The sequence below is a fragment of the Condylura cristata genome, unplaced genomic scaffold (genome assembly GCF_000260355.1).
Source record: "Condylura cristata isolate star-nosed mole 26May11 unplaced genomic scaffold, ConCri1.0 scaffold00018, whole genome shotgun sequence".
Classification (NCBI taxonomy): domain Eukaryota; kingdom Metazoa; phylum Chordata; class Mammalia; order Eulipotyphla; family Talpidae; genus Condylura; species Condylura cristata.
In genome coordinates, this window is record NW_004567119.1 from 38,591,816 (window position 1) to 38,609,555 (window position 17,740).

At 42.1% G+C, this 17,740-nt stretch overlaps 1 protein-coding gene across 5 annotated transcripts in view; it reads left to right on the top strand.

Moving 5' to 3' along the window:
• PPP1R12B (protein phosphatase 1, regulatory subunit 12B) overlaps window positions 1-17,740 on the top strand; it is a 169,833-nt gene that overhangs the window by 125,882 nt on the left and 26,211 nt on the right. The window contains exon 1 of one of the 5 annotated variants that reach the window (XM_012726848.1): window positions 2,395-2,530. The exons of the other annotated variants lie outside the window; for them this stretch is intronic. Within the exon in view, the coding sequence (XP_012582302.1) occupies window positions 2,429-2,530 (102 nt within the window). The 5' untranslated portion in view covers window positions 2,395-2,428. Of the gene's footprint in view, window positions 1-2,394; window positions 2,531-17,740 lie in introns of those variants that run through there. 5 annotated transcript variants of the gene reach the window in all.

Consider the following 17,740-nt stretch of genomic DNA (forward strand, 5'->3'; position numbering starts at 1 on the left):
TTCAATTTGATTTTTGAGGAACTTATCTCTATTCCATTCCTCTATCCCTGATGTGTCCTTATATCTCTAATGCCCAGTCTTTTTGAAGACAGTCGTGATTTGGTGAATCTTTTCAAATCCTTAAATATGCCCAGTCAAAGCTTGCTCCTCAGGCAGTTGTCTTTGCTGCTCTCTTACTGGCTGTGTGTCTTTGCAAAGTCATTTAGCCTTTCAGAAATGGTTTCCCCATTTCAAAGGCAAAAGCAATGTACTTTTGAGTATGGTCCAGAGGATCAGGTCAGATAATGTTAAGTCACTTTGGGAAATAGGAGTTTACCGTTGTTAGTATAGAAGTCAATATAAGGTAGAAGTAAGAAGGGGCAAAGAGGAATAACTTTTGAGAGTAATGGGCTTTAATATTCCCTCTTCAACTGCCACTGCGTAATGAAAACATTTTATAAAACTTATAGAAACAGGCCAGGAGACTGTGACTGGTCAGAATTGTTCTTGCAATCTCTTTAAGGAATAAAGTAAACTGGTGACTTTCATTCTAGATATTTTAAAAGTTTGCCTTCCTAGTCCTTCCCTAGCCAATCATGTTAGCTAAGAGAGTGTTATCATTTAGGTTTATGTCAATATTTCTTTTCTAAGTGAAGTGATCTAATAGAGAAAAACTTACCATTATCAGTTGGGATTAGCAATTAAATAGGATCTAAACTATAAAGATTCATAGATCTGAATCTCCAAGATAATTGGCCTTTTAGTCACAATATAATCCTGGTTTGTGTGGGAATTGATCAGTCTCGTTAAGAAGTCAGGTCAGTTCCTTTAATTTAATTTCACAAAATTGGTCATAAAAATCAAGAAGATAGCGAGACAAATGAGAGAAAAAAGGTGACAGGCTGGGAAATGTTGAAAGAAAAATTATAAATTTCATGCAAGAAAAGGGAAACCGGTATAGAATTTCCAAAAAACCAAGAGAAATGAGTTGCTGCTTTAGGGATAAGCCCATTGGCTTAGAAAGCATTTGACCTAGAAATGTTGGATGGGATAGCGATGACAACAGAGTGCAAAAGATTAAATTTGAGATGTTTCAAGTTCAAATCCAAAATCCTTCATCAACAAGCAAATGCATTCCTTTCTTTTTAACTCAGTTTTCCCTCTGGGTTACTCAGACCCACAGTCTTAGGGCTTCCTTGTGTCTGTCTTCTTTCTTCAACGCTGAGCCTGCCTTTCTTTCCCTCACCTGTGCTCCCTTTCCCTTTCCTGATCTCCCCTGTTTATGATGACATTTTGGAAAACTCTGGTAAGCTTTACACGTAGAGCCATGGCCACTGACAGACCCCTAATGTGACAGGACTCCCTTTGCAGCCGGCCAGAGTTTCGATTTGCTGGGTGCCCTCATGGTGCAGGAGTGACTTATTAAAATTGAGCCCAAGGGCCTCAAAGTGCTTTGGCTGAAGTGCTTGTCTCTGAGCTTTGTTACTTAAGGTTTTAGAGGCTGAAAAATCCCCACCCTCAAATTTAGAGACATGTTCCGAGGAATCAGAAGCACTGCCGCCTGCTTTGAGTCAGGGGGTGTGGGAGCTTGGTGGGTTCTGCGCTGTTTGTGCCTGATGAGCCTCCCTTATTCCTAGAAGCTGGCGGGCTTTCTTTTCCTCCTACAAGTGGCAACTCGAATTCTGAGTTGAAAGTGAATCTTTGCCCTTGGCTCCTTTCCAGCATTCCTCACTGAGCGAATAAGGATTTGGAATGTCAGAAAATAGAAGAGGGGAGGGGAAAAGATGTGTGTATGACTGTGAGTGTTTATGTGTAAAAGCAGATTCGTCTGGAGGACTTAGGGAAACTTAACTTCCTCAGACTGCTTCCTTCTCATAAACTCTTGGTTCCTTATATCTACTTTTTGGATTTTCAAGTTGTTTAACCTGAATTGATCATGGCAGTCTCAGTCTCCTTGCAGCACACTGGAGCCCAGTGAAGGGAAGAGGCATGCTTTCTAGAGGATTTGTACTTCTTCCTTCTGGATAAAGTGACGGTAGTGGTTCCCAGGCTCATCTCCGGCAGGACCTGGGATCGTCTGTCCTCTGGGATTTAATCTGGTGTCATCGGGAACCCAGACTCAGGTTTTATGGGGAGCGAGTCTCAGTAAGTGTCCTTTGGGAGAATCGGGACTCCATCTAGGCGTGAGAGGTGTGACTCGGCTCGGGAAGCGCCCATCCTGAACACTGGTGGTTAAAGCTGAGTTGAAAATATTGATGGAATACGCCTCTCAGACTGCTTAACTGTGGACTGGCTCAGAGCTCAAGACTGTAATTTACAGGGTGGCTGTTATCCTTTATTTAGTTCTATTCAAAGTCATCTTCCATCAACTCTAAAGGAGAGATTCTGTGAGGGTAACCTACAGGGGCAATTTCCCAGCTCTGTGTGAAGAATCAAGTCCTGAGGAGTCATGTCCTCTCTGTACACCCGGAGTAAAGAATTCACTCGGAATAGGAAATCTCAGTCCGACTCTCCCCCTGCCTCTCCTTCCCCGACCGCCAAGACCCTCCGAGTAAGCAACACTTTTTACTTACATATGTTTATAGTTGTGGCAAAGGTGTGTGTGTGTGTGTTATATGGGGAGTCACATTTAGAGCAAAGGCATTTCAGAGCATATGGGAGTCAGTAGGGGAAAAAAGAGAAAATTTGCCAGTGGAGACCCTTTTAGTTTCTCTGCAAGAGGTTATGGTCATAATTCTTAATGTAGTCTTAAGTAAAAGCAGACTTAAATATGTCAGATTCCAATTTCTATCTTTTAGTGTTTAACTGTCATTAGTAAGTGGCTTGACAGTAAGATTTTAGAGTCCTTGTCACTATCTTACAGGACTTTACTGAATTTCTCTGACTATATTTAGTTGTTCCCTTTCCTGTGTTTTATAGGTCAGTGCTGTGTTTCCAGAGAAAAAGCTCCCAAGTGCCTATGAAAATACCTATATTAAACCTTAGTTATGTGCATTTTCTACCAGCAAATTTGTGTATATGTCTATGAGAAAGAGTATTCTTTTCCCTATTTAGTGTCTGGGTGAGAGACAGAGAAAGAAAACAGAATAAACAAGGGGTTATGGGCACTCAGTCACCATCAGGAAATTTCGTGTTTAATAACTCCTGTGTGAGGTATTTGTAAGGTCATGGCAGGTCCATCTGAGACCTTTCTCCATTTTGTCAGCGAATGTCTCTGTTGAAGTAAGTCGTTTATGGGCATTCACATCTGATCTACTACTGTAGGGAGCTGGGAAGCGCAGGAGCCGCTCCCAGTAGCAAGCCATGAGAGGCCCGATGGGCATATTAGGTAGTAGGCAAGACAGCAGTTCCTTCTTCGGGAACACAGCTGTGCTGTGCTACACATGCAGAGGAGGAAGAGAGGTGCACACAGCTTTCTTATTTGGGGCATCATAGGGGGGAATTTTTGCAAAAAATCCATTTCCATGTCTCCCTCACAGTATGATTCGCCATGAAGTAGAATTTAAAATACGGTATGTTGGATGTTGGTGTAGGACATGGATGTTCAGTGAGCAGGATACCGAAAGGTTTTGTTTGTGGTGAGGGACCACAGGACCCAAGGGAGACCCCACTGTGTGTGTTACCTCACAGTCTAAGCACACAGGCTGGTACCTCTTTGCTGAGGCGCCAGCATGCCCTCTCCCCTGCAGCTGTGGGTGGTTTTGGTGGCCACCAGCTGTGGGCCACTAATGGAGTGTCTCAGTGCCTCCCTCTTACCAGACTCTGGTGCCTCATATCTGATGCCTTTCCATGTAGCATTCCTTCCTTAGCATCTGTTTACCCCCATGCTCAGAGTGCCATACAGTCTGTGCTACCCGGTGAGCCTTCAACAAAATGTGTCGCAACACTCACTCTCCCCGCCCATGTTGAGCCCATTTGGTCCTTAGAGTTAGATCCCACCGTTCTTATCTCAGTTCTAATAGCTGCTGCCCAGCCTTCCCACTCCATCCCACTGTCTCCCCAGTGCCAGCTTTTTAGACAGAGGTCACAGTGGGAGAGGATTTGAAAATTTGGATTACAGGAAAGCAAACATGATGGCTTTCCTAAGAGGCTGCTCCCACTGCTCCGTGGTCTGTGGCTGCGGTTCCCACAGTCGTGTCAGCTCACTGTAAGCAACTTCCAGCATCCCAGTGTGTGGGGCTGCAGTGCAGCATGGAGCCGCGTACGTCTCGCATTCCATCGTGTTGTCCATGTCGGGGAGCGAAGGATATGCAAGACTAGTTTAGAGGCTCTTGACAGCGTAGAGCTGACACTGATCCCATAGTTTCCTGTCATGTCCTGACTAATGACTGTACTCTTGAAAAACTGGTTTGGGGGGCTCTAACAGTTAGTATGGTGGTGGTTGACTTGCTTCCAAGGCCAGGTTGTCATTGGCTGCTGTAATACTGTTGCCACTGGGGAACAGAGCGAAGGACAGTATTTCTAACATGTTCTAATGCTGATGAAAAAGTGAGCATTGTATGTGTAACACCTGATCTGTGCCTGTCGCCACAGCATCTTCACTTCTCATTACTTCATTTCATTCTCAGCACACTGAGAGGCGGGCATTGCTGGGCCCCCATTTTACAGATGAGGAAACAGAGACATAGACGTGGATATGGTGACTCTTTTTTGCTCAGCAACAGAGTCAGGTCTCTCTGCCTCCAATACTTCTGCAACACTGGAGTTCATATCAAATATATTTGAAGGTTAAAGACATGCTAGGGTTAAGAGAACTGTTAAAGACTTGGGTAGTATATAAATCCAGATGTGATAGGGCCCTAATTACAGGGCACAGAAATTACAGGGAGAAGGGAGGCTGTGTATACAAGGGAGGGCACCGGCGGCCTACTGAGTGCCCCATGTCTGCTTCTCAAGTCCCGGCTAGAGGAGACAGTCCATGATCCAGCAGCGTCTGTGGCCTCGTGGGCTACAAGGTCTTCAGATTTCCCCTAAGGCACACCTCTAAGAGTAAGAAGGCTCTGTGCATGGCACAGTCGAGATCAGAGCAGCTTAGTGTTCCTGCAGACTTTCTGTGACTTGTGTAGATGTGATTTTCTAGAGATTGCACAAAATAAAAGAGCGATCACCCCGGAGCCAACATTCTTCAAAACAAAGGGCTGGAGTCTTGAGCCAGCATATAGAAGTCTGTGATTTTTTTTTTTTTTAGTGATGTTAAAGGGGCTGAATATTAAATCTACTTCCATATAAGGAAAATGTCCTCAAAGGGAGTTTTATAAATGAAAGCTATTCATATGGGCGAATATCTTGGACATCTTCTTGGCTGGTGAAGACATGAAGCAATTTCTCATTAGAGAGGATATTGGCCACACAATCCTCTACAGACAAGGGAGGCAGTCAGCAGGCCTTCTTCATACGTGTTCACAAAGCAGTATGAGCAAGCAATGGGCGGTGACTCAAACAGGTGTATTTTGTAACTTGAGAAAACAAATAGCAGGATGATGTTTTAGTAACCAGAAGCTAGCTTCTGCCTTTACCTTTAAAATCTCAACAGCATCTGATACTTTTAGTAGTATTAATTCAACACTCAGTAAACCTATAACCCTTTTAATAACATAATAAGCTAGTGCTTGCCTAGAGATTGTGTGGCTATCAGGAATATCGTCCCTAATGAAAAATCTCTCATGCCCTTACTGACCAAGATTTTTGTTTACCGTCTCCAGTTGGTATTTTAAAAGTACTTTCCATTCCCTGAACACAAAACTTATACTGTTAAACATGGTTCTTCACAAGGAAAAGCCCCCTAGATCACTACTAAAATGGCTCTTCCAATTGGTAGGCTCTAATACTGCTGTTTTGGTCTCTGCTGACCCTAAATAATGAGCTTAATTTTTTTTTGTCTACTTCCTTTGGTTTTCATAATAGATTCATAAGAATTCAACATCTATTTTCTCTCTAAAAATTTGGGAGCTTCCAGAGTCACAGATCTGCTCATTGTTGATTTCTTACTTAGAAAAGCCTAAACAACTTCCAGATTCTCTCTCCTTTCTAATGGGAACCACACCACTGGTTATTTATGAGAATTTGAAGACTTAGCCTGTGTTCTCACATTCTCGAGCAACTATAACATGAGGTGCTGAGTTCACAGTTAGTAGAAATGCTTCCTTCTGAAGTAATTTTCCAACACTTAAAAAAATGTACTACAAATACATTAGACTCCTTGGCTTCTTGCTTGCATATAGCAGTGGGCTTCAAGTTAGAAACTAGTCAGTTTACAACATGGATGGATCTTGAGTGAATTGTGCTAAGTAAATCAGAAAGTGAAAGACAATCTCCAGATGGTTTCACTCATGTGGAAAATAAACAGCCAAAGCAAACAAACCGGCAAAATACAATCAAAACAGCTCTTAGACTCTATGAACAACATGGTGGTTACCAGAGGGAAGGGTTACAGTGGGTGAGCAAAGGCTACTTCAGCAGTGGGTGAGAAAGCATGTACTCATAACAAGGTGTGAAGTTGAGCTCCCCAGATTACATAGTTCTGTAATCAATAGTAAACCTGATTTAAAAAATAAAGGTAATGTAGGATTTGGTACTCAAGAAAGGAAAGAAACTAGTCCATTTAGGTAATTTAGCATTTTTTAATCATCTTGAAAGCAAGAACCAGGTATTCTTTGCTCGGCATTCTCAAAGTATTACATGCTCATTTAACAAAATGAGCACCACAGGGCATAACGAAAGATGACAGATACTAATGTGTGTCCAAATTTTACTGTTTATGATTTTTACATTGATTTTTACACTGAATAGTCTTGAAGTCAGTGGGTCAGCAGTTGAACTCTGGGCATCTTAATTGTACAAGATTTTCATTGAATTCGGTAATATTTGACTTTCATCTCAACCAAGATCAGTAGCATTTCTCCATTGAATCTGGACTGCTACTCTTTCAAAACTAACATCTCAAGAAAAACTGGGAAGATTTTACATAATATTTTTCAGTAATTAATGTAAATAAAGGAAATAACCAACTTATCTCCAGGCTCATCAGTCCACTTATAAACAATTGGGGATAAAGGTTACTGTTTTCATAAACGCTCAACTATGTGGCAACTCAGGTTAACAGAACTTTGCCTCCCAGCTTCCAGATCCTCATTCTTCACATTTTCTTGGTGCTCTCTCTTGTGGAAAGCACCACACAGTTCTTTGATGTGTTCTCTATCCTCTGTAGTAGCCTCTAAAGTGACACCTGATTTACCAAACTGGAATCCACATTATACTCCATTGTCATGGAATGGACATTTGTGTGGATCAGCAGTGCTAATTCAGGGTGCAATCTGTTAACCATTTCTTTTCTTTAAAACCACTAGTGTGTATGACTTTAAAAAAAAAAAGTCATTCAAGAAAAGTCAATAAGTAGTAATTCTTTAGCTCAAGGAATCTTCCTAATCAAGAGTAGCAGAACCTATAGGAAGAAAAGTCATTTCCCCATTTGGGGTCATTTTATGAATCCTAGAAGAATGCTGGTTGACCCACAAGCCACAGAGAGCTGGCCAAAATGGCATCTGACGTCTTGAGTTGTTGACCAGAGAAACTGGGAATTTTAAAGGCATCAGTCCCTTTCCTGGAGTTTTCTGATGATACACAGAAATGCAACCCCTCACCTATTCTTGACCCTCTAATTTTTTGGTTCTATTATAAGTGGGTCTCCAAGCCCTATTTTGAGTCCTCCCACAATTAATATTCCATGATTGTCATCCTTAGTATTTCTATTCCAGACACTAAAATTCAGAAATGACAGAGTCAGCCCTCAAGGAATTGACAATATAATTGGGGAGGGGAGTAGTAAAAAGAGAAAATAAAAGCTACAGCAAGATGGAGGTGAATTTTCTTATAAAATATATGTAAATGTAGAGCGCTTTGTTTTAGACTGTTAGTCAGTGCTCGGGTAAATGCATTAACCTGCTCTTTAGTAGGCAAAGAAGTTAGAGGGTTCAGAGAAGAAGGAAAAGAGCACATTACCGAGGCGAAGAAATTATGAGTAATACAGTATCATTCTGAGTAGTACTAGGGCTATAATAGGAAATGAAACCAGAGACATGGCAGGGGCCAGGTCATAAGGGGCTCACTATGTCATTCTAAGGATTTAGGGAGCTGTTGTGTGGATGAAGAATTTAAAATGTGGAGGGCAGTTGTGATCGGGATTGCTTGTTAGAGAATACCTCTGGCAGCTATGAAGGCAGGTGTGTCTGGGGGTAGTCAGGTCCATTGGCTCTGGTTTCTTAACTCACTCCAGGTGAGAAATGAGAAGGGCCTGAACATATTTCAGGCAGTGCAGAGAAGCATCAGCTACTCAGAAGGAAGATAGCCCTGACACAACTTGGAGACAGGCGGGACAGGAGCCAGAGGTGGGTCTGTGAGAGGGCAGTGTGCAGGCAGGCTCTGGCACGGCGAAACGGAGTGACAGCTATAGGGGGGAGGGGTGCTGAGTGGGGAACTGGTTTTATTTTGGGATGTGTTGAGTTCCAGGCATTTTCGAACATATCAGCCATGATATTCAGAAAGCAGTTAGTCTGAAACTCAGGGAAAAGTGAGGGGCTGAAAATATTGATTTCTTGTATTGAAGTGAAGAATCAGCCTGACTAAGCGGGGAATGTCGCCTTGGAAGAACTGAGAAGAAAACCTTGGGCGAGTGACAGCAAAAAGATGAAGGCACATTGCTGCTTGCCAGGGCTTTCCCACTTTCCCTTGGAGCCATGTATTTTGTCTGTCTGTGGGTATTAAAGTCAACTTTATGTGACAGTAAAAATCTTCAGATCTCAAAGAACCCAGAAATTTCTGTCAGTTTAGGGTCAACTGAGTTAAGAGTTTAGGGTTCCGGTTTTGTTTTCAGTACATTACCAACTGTGTAACTAGGGCTTTTTTTTTTTTCAAATTTGGAAATGTTTCCAGATTATTCAGCATAGTTTTTCACTCCTTTTTCCCAATCTCATAGTATGTGGGTAAGCTGACAATTAATTACTCTCGGAAGAACAAAGGGAAATAACTAGAGGTGGTTTTCATCTGCCTTTTTTAAAGAGTTGTTTGTTTAATTTATTTTTGTGTAGGAGAACTGGGGTACAGTCCAGCGATGTGGGGCCGGTGAGAGGATTCACCGGAGACAGAGAGGGAAATAGAGCAGGCAGATCGACTGAAATACACTGCTGAGGGGAGCAGTGGGCACGTCAGGAGAAGTCTGCCATACTATTGGGTCAACTCCCTGGAAGGGGATTGAACTCAGGCCTCAGTGGATAGTGCTGATACTCAAGCCCTAGGCCACCAGGGAGGCCCTCAGCAGCCTTGTTTGGTAGGAAAAATACAGATAAAGGTGCTAAATGCATATCTGGATTTCAACCTGTTTATGGCTCATTATGAATTGAACATTTTCATATGTGAATTGTTAGATCTTTGTGTTGGTTTCTAAAATGAACGTCACATGTTTGGTTAACTGCAAGAAAATATAATTATCCAGATAGTAAAATGACTTTAAACATCTGTAGCTTAGGAAGAGTAAGAAGGACTTGGCCTGCATAAACAAAATTTACATATTTTTATTAAAAAAAAAACTTACTTTAGTGCCAAGGAATTTGTTTGAATTTATTCCTCTTGCAGCCAACAAGCATTGGTAGAGCGAAAGAACCAAAGAGAGAATGTAAAAGCAAAGCAAATGGTAGGAATACCAATAGCTATTTATAAAACATTTACTATGTGTCAGGTGCTCCGCCAAACAGTGGCACTTACTTTCTTATTTTATATTTTTGATAACCGGATACATCTAATGTTTCTGCCTTTTTACTGATGAAGACATTGAGGCCGAGAGAACTTAAGTAATTACCTGAGATGACATTAACAAATAAATGCTGGAGCCAGCGTCCTGGTAAACTGTGTAACCGGCCCAGTGAAACTACTAAACTAAAGAGATGATAATAATAAAACTTACTTTAAGGGAGGGAAAACGTCACAGAACGATTTAAAAAGAGAATCAGTAAAAAGTCAATTGTACATAATTTTAAGTAGGTATGGTTTTATTAATTTCATGTTTCAGTGATCCAACTGTTGGCTGATAATTTTACTAGGGAGAAAAGATCGACTGCCCCCTTGACAGTCATTCTCTGGAATTATTTTTGAGTGAATGTCTGTGGTGTAAATGGCTAATCTACAGCCAGTTAGAAGGGCTCAAAACAGATCCCTTATTTTGTTTATGCTATTACTTAGCTATGTGGAATAATTTTTTTAACATTTATTTATTTTTGCATACAGAACTGGGGGCACAGGGGCAGTGAGAGGATTCACCAGAAGCAGAGCAGGGAACAGAACAGGCAGATCAACAAAGCACACTGCTGAGGAGAGCAGCGGGTGGGTCAGGAGAGGTCTGCCACGCCACGTGGTCACCTCGCTGGCTGGGAATCGAACTCATGCTAACGTGGCTTTAGCTTTGTAGTGCTGTACTTTAATCCGCTGAGCCTCCTCAGAGGGCCAGTAAAATAATTTTTTAACATGAAGGCATAGAGATATACTTCAACTCAGGATCAGTTACATTTTAACAAATTCTGAATTAGAAGAGGGACCCTTCTGCCAAATCTACATTTTAACGAGTTTTGTTTTGAGAACAAAATTTAGCTTCCGAAATGCAAAGAACCTGTGCATCTGAAGACTCAAGGTCCTTTTGGGGGAGTAAAAAGCCAACTTAGAGGTGGGGGAGACCAAAGAATTCTTCAGTTCTTTGTATCTCAGAGTTGCCAGAGCCCTTTGGTGTAGGTGAGTTCTACACAGCTGCAGCTTGTATTAGGGACACTCACGATGGCATCTTTCTTCACAATCACCCAGTTTTAAACTACAGGCTGAAGCATCCTAGAGCGCTGTTGCTTCTTGAAGCCTTACCCAAAACTTGCCATCAGTATCGGCCCCTCCCTTTTCTGGCTACCCTTTTTATTTACTGTCTGTACCAGATAATCCAGTGTTTGATTCCTTTTGAGACTAGAGAGCCATGTTTCAATTCTGTAAAAAAATCATTTTATTCCTCTAAGTATCCCCCACAGAGCTAGGCACACACAGATACTTAATGTACATACTCTTCGGGATAAATGCTGCCTGGTTAAGATTTGATATCTCTCGCCTCTCCCATTGGGCCACCTGCCAAGGAGTCAGAGACCACACCCTAGGAAATCCAATTTTGGAAATGACGGGGAGCCACAGCTCTTCCTGAAGCCACTCAGATTCCTGTTTATTGCAATTTGCTGGTACCTCTGTAACTCTGAAATAGGTGATATCTTGTTTTCTGCGGGAACTGAAATAGAACAAAGGAAGTGCCTGACCTTGTGTGGAACATACTTCAGAAACTTACCTTAAGTTATTTTGGTCCCAGTTATTTATTCAGTTATGGGATTTGGAGAGTCGGACTCGCCGCAGAGCAAGGCCAGCCCTTGAAAGCGGTCGCACTCACAGCCTAGTCCAAATGAAATGACTGCCGCCCCTCGGCACTGCAGGCCATTGCTGTGAGCATCCCCCTCCGAGGTTTTGGGCACGCAGAGCTTGATGCCTAAAGAGGTAGCAGTGACACATATGGAAGAGACTTGACAGAGCAGTGGATGAGACCTGGGAGCTGACTAGGAGAAAAGGAGTGATGTTCAGGGACCTCAAAGGGACTTTTTAAGCTTTATGACTATACACCACACTTCATAGTATTTGGGGAAATGCTCAGGACTCCTTCCGTGCGTGTCACTAGGACTGTTCTTTATTTCTCTGAATGTATTGCAAGGGCTACTCTAGTTGCAGGTAGCTGTGTACACCAGTTGTGGTTCAAACTCTGGGCTGTGGAGAATGTAAAAATTTTTCAGTGAGCAACATGCCCCATGTGTTAGGGCCACAGGTTGTAGAAGTCACACTCCCCCGGCCCATCGTACCTGGTGTGTGAAGGACAGATTATGCAGGAGCCTGCCAATGTGTGTGTGGGTCATGAATTACCTTTAAATATAAAATGCCCAAAAAATACATGTATTTATGTGTGTGTGTGTGTGTGTGTATGTGTGTGTAATGCCTTGGCTATTTGGGGGGCTTTAGTAAATTCATGGATTTCCTTCTATAATTAAGTACATTCTTTGATTTAAAAAAAAAGTCTAGAAAGTCTTCAAAAGCTAGGAATAGCCGAAAGAAATGGAACATACCTGATTAGCAAATAAGAGCATAAAACTCCAATAATATTTCGGTAACATGACCTACAGATACAACAAAAGGTGTGAGTCTTTTTCTATTACTTAATGATTTTTCTTTTAAATAAAGTGCGATATACTGCGTGGGTGAGGTAACATAAACAAGCTTATTTTGGCATGCAATATTAAACTGATAGGGTCATTGCAATCTGGTGAGGTGATTTTTCAGCACTATCTATAATGTAAATAAATGTAAGTACAATACTTCTTGACTGTTTTTGCTCCAACTGTATTAAATAATTGTAAGGACTAATCAAAGAATATATTATGAAATTTAAGATAGACTTTTGAAAGCTAGTGTTTGCTTCAGAGTACACTCTCATACACATCTGCCCACTCCAGTGGCTGTGCGCTTTCACCACGCTGGTGAGTGCTTCCAGCATTCTCCACATTCTGAATGCAGGTGATCAGCCACAGTGACTGGCTGTGTACCATGCATAGCTCGCTCTTTGGGGCTATGATAAGTAAAGCTATAGCATGTTTTCTTTAAATGGAGCATCCCTGTGGTAGTCAAAAATTTTTAAATGTCTCTTCAGAAATGTATCGGCCTGAGCTCTAGAGCCATAAGTAGGATGAGGTCATTCTCCCAGAATGATGATAGGTGGCTCAGTGACCTTAAATTAGGAAGAATTTCCTGGATCAGTCTGATCTAATCACCTGAGCCCTAAAAGCAGAGAACTTCTTAACTGATGCAGGAGAACAGAGAGATTTGAAATATGAAATGATATTTGGGTGTTTTATGGTAATTGTTACAGGAGCAATAGAAAACCTATACAACTGAATAGCTGATGATATTAAAGAAATATTAATTGTTTAGATGTGAAGAAAAAGGTCAATGTCCTCACATCACTGTCTCCTACTGTCACAGCTCTGCGTAAATCTTAGTTGCATTTCACCCAAGCCTGTATGTCCAGTTCGCAAAAGCTGTCCAAATGTATTACTGTAACAACAGAGACCTGGAAAGACCCATTTCAAAGCTGGAGCCCAATAGATTCTCACGTTCCCCTGAACCCCACCTGTTTGTGTTATGAAGGTACTCCTCCTTATGAGTGAAAGCAAGAAAAGCTTTCTCTTAGACATAGAAAGGAAACCAGAACGATTCGTAAACTAAAAAAGTTGTAAAAGTGCATTATTTTGGATTAACTCAGAAAATAACTAGGTCTGACACGGCTCTGCAATTTAAAGGGTCCTCGCCACAGCCCCGCTCACATCAGTAGCTTGTTCATCATCATCAGTCATTATCTGAGGACACTGAGGGAAGGCTGGTTCTCTACAGGCCATCCCAGAATAGCGCAGACTGTTTTCCTGGCTCAGGGAGTACACAGGAATAGGATCTAAAATGTTCTTTCTGCTAGTCCCTCTTCAGGGAAAATGTAAATAGGAGTTTTTTTCCCACCACTGTAGGGTCAGGTCCTAACTCACAAGGAACATAGCTTAAACCCATTTCAGTCTTGGCAGTAGACATGTGACTGGGTCTCATTCCTTTCCCTTGGGCCCAACTTTCCAGAGCCACAATTTTATTTTAAACTTGGTCAAAGAAGTTTGGTTTTAATTATGTGTCTTCCTGAACTCCTGATAACTTTCAAGTTAAAAGCTTTTGTGAGGATTTTTTCTAAGTCAGTCTCTGGTGTTTTGCAAGCCCGACGCATTTCACAAATCAAAACCAGCCTGATTCCTGTCCCTTTCCAGGATTGCCTTCTGAATTAGTGATGCTCTTCACTCTGTTCTTTTATTAGAAACAGGACCCAACCAATGAGTTTCTGACAGGAGGATTTAAGAAGTATGAAAGGAAGCGGGGATGGCTTCTTGGTTTGAGGCTTTTTTAAAACTCTCGCCCTTCTAGCTAATCATTCTTTTTACTTCTACTTTCTGTATTCCTATTGGTTTCTGAGCAAATTTTCATCATTTCTCTAGGATCTCATTCACAGTGTCGTCCCCAATTGGGTCACAAAAGCTCTGTAAATAATTCCTTCTCTGGGCAATTTTTATTTCAGACACACCAGAGAGTCTCATCTTAATGGTCACCATTCATTTGTCTTCGGCAGAAGTAGAGCAACAATCTTTAGTCAAAAAAAAAGACTGTGGAAGTTTCTCCTAAAACTTTCTAACTAGAGCACATGACATAAAACATTTGTGTTTTAACTTGCATTTGGATAGAAAAAGTATGCCTTCTCTAAAATATAATGATGTCACCATGTCAGAGTGAAGACTAGAGGAGTTTTGTGCTAGAAACAGAGAGAGGGCGTGAGGGAGCCTTTCCTAGAGCATAGGTGAGAGGAACCCACATTCCTTACCTCCAAAGATCATAGATTTAACTGGCTTGCCTAAGCCCTAGGACTAGGGCTTCCCTCTATTTCCCACCCAGTAGACTGACCTCTTAGAATCTTCTCTGGAAGCTTCTTTAATATTCATTTCCCTAACCGATATTTTACTTCCATCTTGCAATGTCACTTTTTGGTTTACTGTTCCTTAGACCACATTGGAGAACTCCCACTCCCACCAATCCCCAACTCTGGATTACTCAGTAGTCTCCCTGCAGGGATAGCTATCAGCTTCTAGCAGTGTCAGTATAACAGTGAAGTGTGTTTGAGTGACAATAGTTGAATGATAGAAAGATGAAGAAGAAAAATTGAAGTCTCCTCTGCCGATTCAGCACCCAGCCTTTCACAACACTCTTCTTAGGCTAAAGACTTGAAGGAAAATTAAGTGATAATACCATCTCCTTTCGAAACTCCAGTTAGAAACCCCAGAACTGGGCCCTTCCTTGGTGGTGCAGTGGGTTAAAGCACAGCACTATGAAGCGACCCGTAGCTACTGCAGTACCAGTTCAATCCCCGGTCAAGGAGGTGACCCACATGGCACAGCAGACCTCTCCTGACCTGCCTGCTGCTCCCCTCAGTAGTGTATTTCAATACATCTGCCTGTTCTGCTCTCCACTCTGTCTCTGATGAATCCGCTCACCCCCTGCACCCTTTCCTGTACCCCAGTTCTGTATGTATGAAAATAAGTAAATCTTCATTTAAAAAAAAAACAGAACTTTTATAAAAATTCAACCCAAGAGAAATTGATAACACAATTCCTAACATGCTTTTTTAAATGATAAATGACAGGTGGTGACATTTGCTTTTAATTATTTGTGACAGAACTAAGTGTGCCATTCATCAACTTCTTAGGAAGCTGTCTTTAAGACAACTCCGCGCACTGCAGGGGCAAGAGCTGGTGTGGCAGGCTAAGTCTGAGCTCCCTCCACTTGCTGTCTCATCTGTGGAAAAATTTATTTAGGCCTCTTGAAAACCCAGTGGAATCTGTTTTCTCATATCCAGGAGCCCTAGTGTCTTGGTGTAGTGCTATTTTTTTTTAATATAGTTTTCAAGCATTCATATTTACAGCAGCAACCTCTCAGTGGAGACCATATGGTATAGACAGCCATTGTATATAACCACCTATTTGTCTGAGAACTTCTTGGGTATGATGAACGACAGGGCATAAATTGCTTCATGGTGCTTCCAGAACAGTCTAAACTTTGAAAGTTAATTATACATCATTCTTATGAGAGTAAGTCAATGAAGATTTGTGTATGTGTGTGTGTGTGTGTGTAATGCTAAGACTAATACCTAGTGAGTTCCCAATTTCTCTATTTTAGTGGAAATAAAGGCTGATTATTCACTATAGAACCAACTGCCAGAGTCTACACAGCAGAATTTAAAGCTGAAGGTGTAGCTATTTAAAATCTTACCCAACAAATTAATTGCTTGCTAAGAGGAAAAGAAAATTTAAGAGACATTTTAGGAATAACAAAGTCAGTAAATGGACTTGATGTTAAATTAATCAGTCCTTGGTATAAGCACATGTGCAGAAATGAGCTTATATTTGAGGAGGAAGAAAAAAAAAAAAGCCCCAAAGCAGACGTTTGATTATAAGTGGGTCATTTTTCCATGTCTTAGATTAGGTGTGCAGCATCCATCTTTGGAGAGGTTGTCAAATCATTCTCCCACATGGATGGTGGAGTCTGAAAAAGCTATTCTGCCTTTAGGAAACAAAAGCAGGTAAATTACATCCTCACTCATTGTCTCGTACGGCTGTGTCTCAACTCCCTGCATCAGCTTGCTGCTCTGACCAGCACCAGCAGCTGGTGCGGTGTTTTTATGACTGAGAAACAAAAGAGGACAAAGGGCATAGAAGGGGGCAGAAGTGTACTTCCTTGAATTGTCACATTTAGTCTTTACCTTAAACAGAAGTGGTAACTTGCCCAAGGTCACACGGCTGGATGATGGCAGCAGAAATGAGAACCCCGGTGCAGCGAAGTTCGTCACATTCCTTCCCGGAAGTGTTACCAGTTCGGTTCCAAAGGCGCTTGTGCACCTACCATGGTTCAGCAGTGTCACCACTGAGGCTACCCCTGGGAATCCATTGGAGAGTGGCTGGGTCACAGATAAGGACCCTAACTGTGTTGTTGTTCTTTTTAAAGTGTGTGAGTGTAGATGTTTCTGTTCCTCTAGTATCAGCTTCTGAAAGCTCGTCTGTCCAGAAGTCTCTTCACTGGAGTGCACTGATGCCCCCTGTCTTCTCCTCTGTGGCACTTGCTTCCATGTTTTTCTTGCCTCAGATGAGCAGGTTAGCATGTTCACAGCTCTCCTGGCTCTGTCGTGCAGCTTATTCTTCCCGGTGTCTTCCTGGGGGTTGCTGCACTCGTGGGCTCTTCTATTCACAGTAGCCCTGGTGTGGAGTTGATGCTCAGTACTCGTAAATCCTTGGCCTGTCCCTGGTCACAGTTTCCCTGAGGTCCCAATTTTAACTAGCCCAAATGCAGTAACTGATAATGTGGGCCACGCATGACTCTCCCCAACGATCAGTTATTAATGTGAGGAAGGAAAATTCCCAAATTCCAAATCCCAGGTTTTAGGACACTCAGCTCCAAGTGGCTATAGACTTTTATTCCTGACACCCCCATCTCAGAAAGGGTGTATTCATGTTCAGAAACCTTCGTTTAGTCCAGGGTGGTAAACAGAACCACTGGGTTCTTCTAAAAATCTGTGTAGGAAGGCCCTTCAGGATTGAGGCAAGGATGTGTACATTTGGAAAAACACAGGAGAGAATTTTGATGAATGTTACCCCCTGGTTGAAAGAGAATTCCAGGGAGAAACATCAGCTTTTAGCATATTCACCTGCTCGGCCCCTCTGGAGTCAGAGTTGCAACCAGCCGTAGCTGTACCTCTCTCTGTTGGACGGTATGGTCAGGCTAAACGTCCAGTTTGCTGGGCTGTGGTGTTGTGAGGACAGATGGCTTCCAGGGACTGTGTTGTGCTTCATCCAGCAGTGTGACTGAGTGACTCCTCCGCAGTGCAAAGACTCACTGGCCACCTCGTAGGTTATGTATGGGCCTTTGTTTCTCTTATTTCTTCTTTTGTCTGCCCTTGAGAGTTTTGTTGTCTTTTAACACTTCCAAAGCCAACAGAAATACATTCCAGTACTTAAGTTTTTATCTGCCTTATTTTCAATTTTTAAAAAAAAGGGAAGGGCCCCCCTGGTGGCGCAGC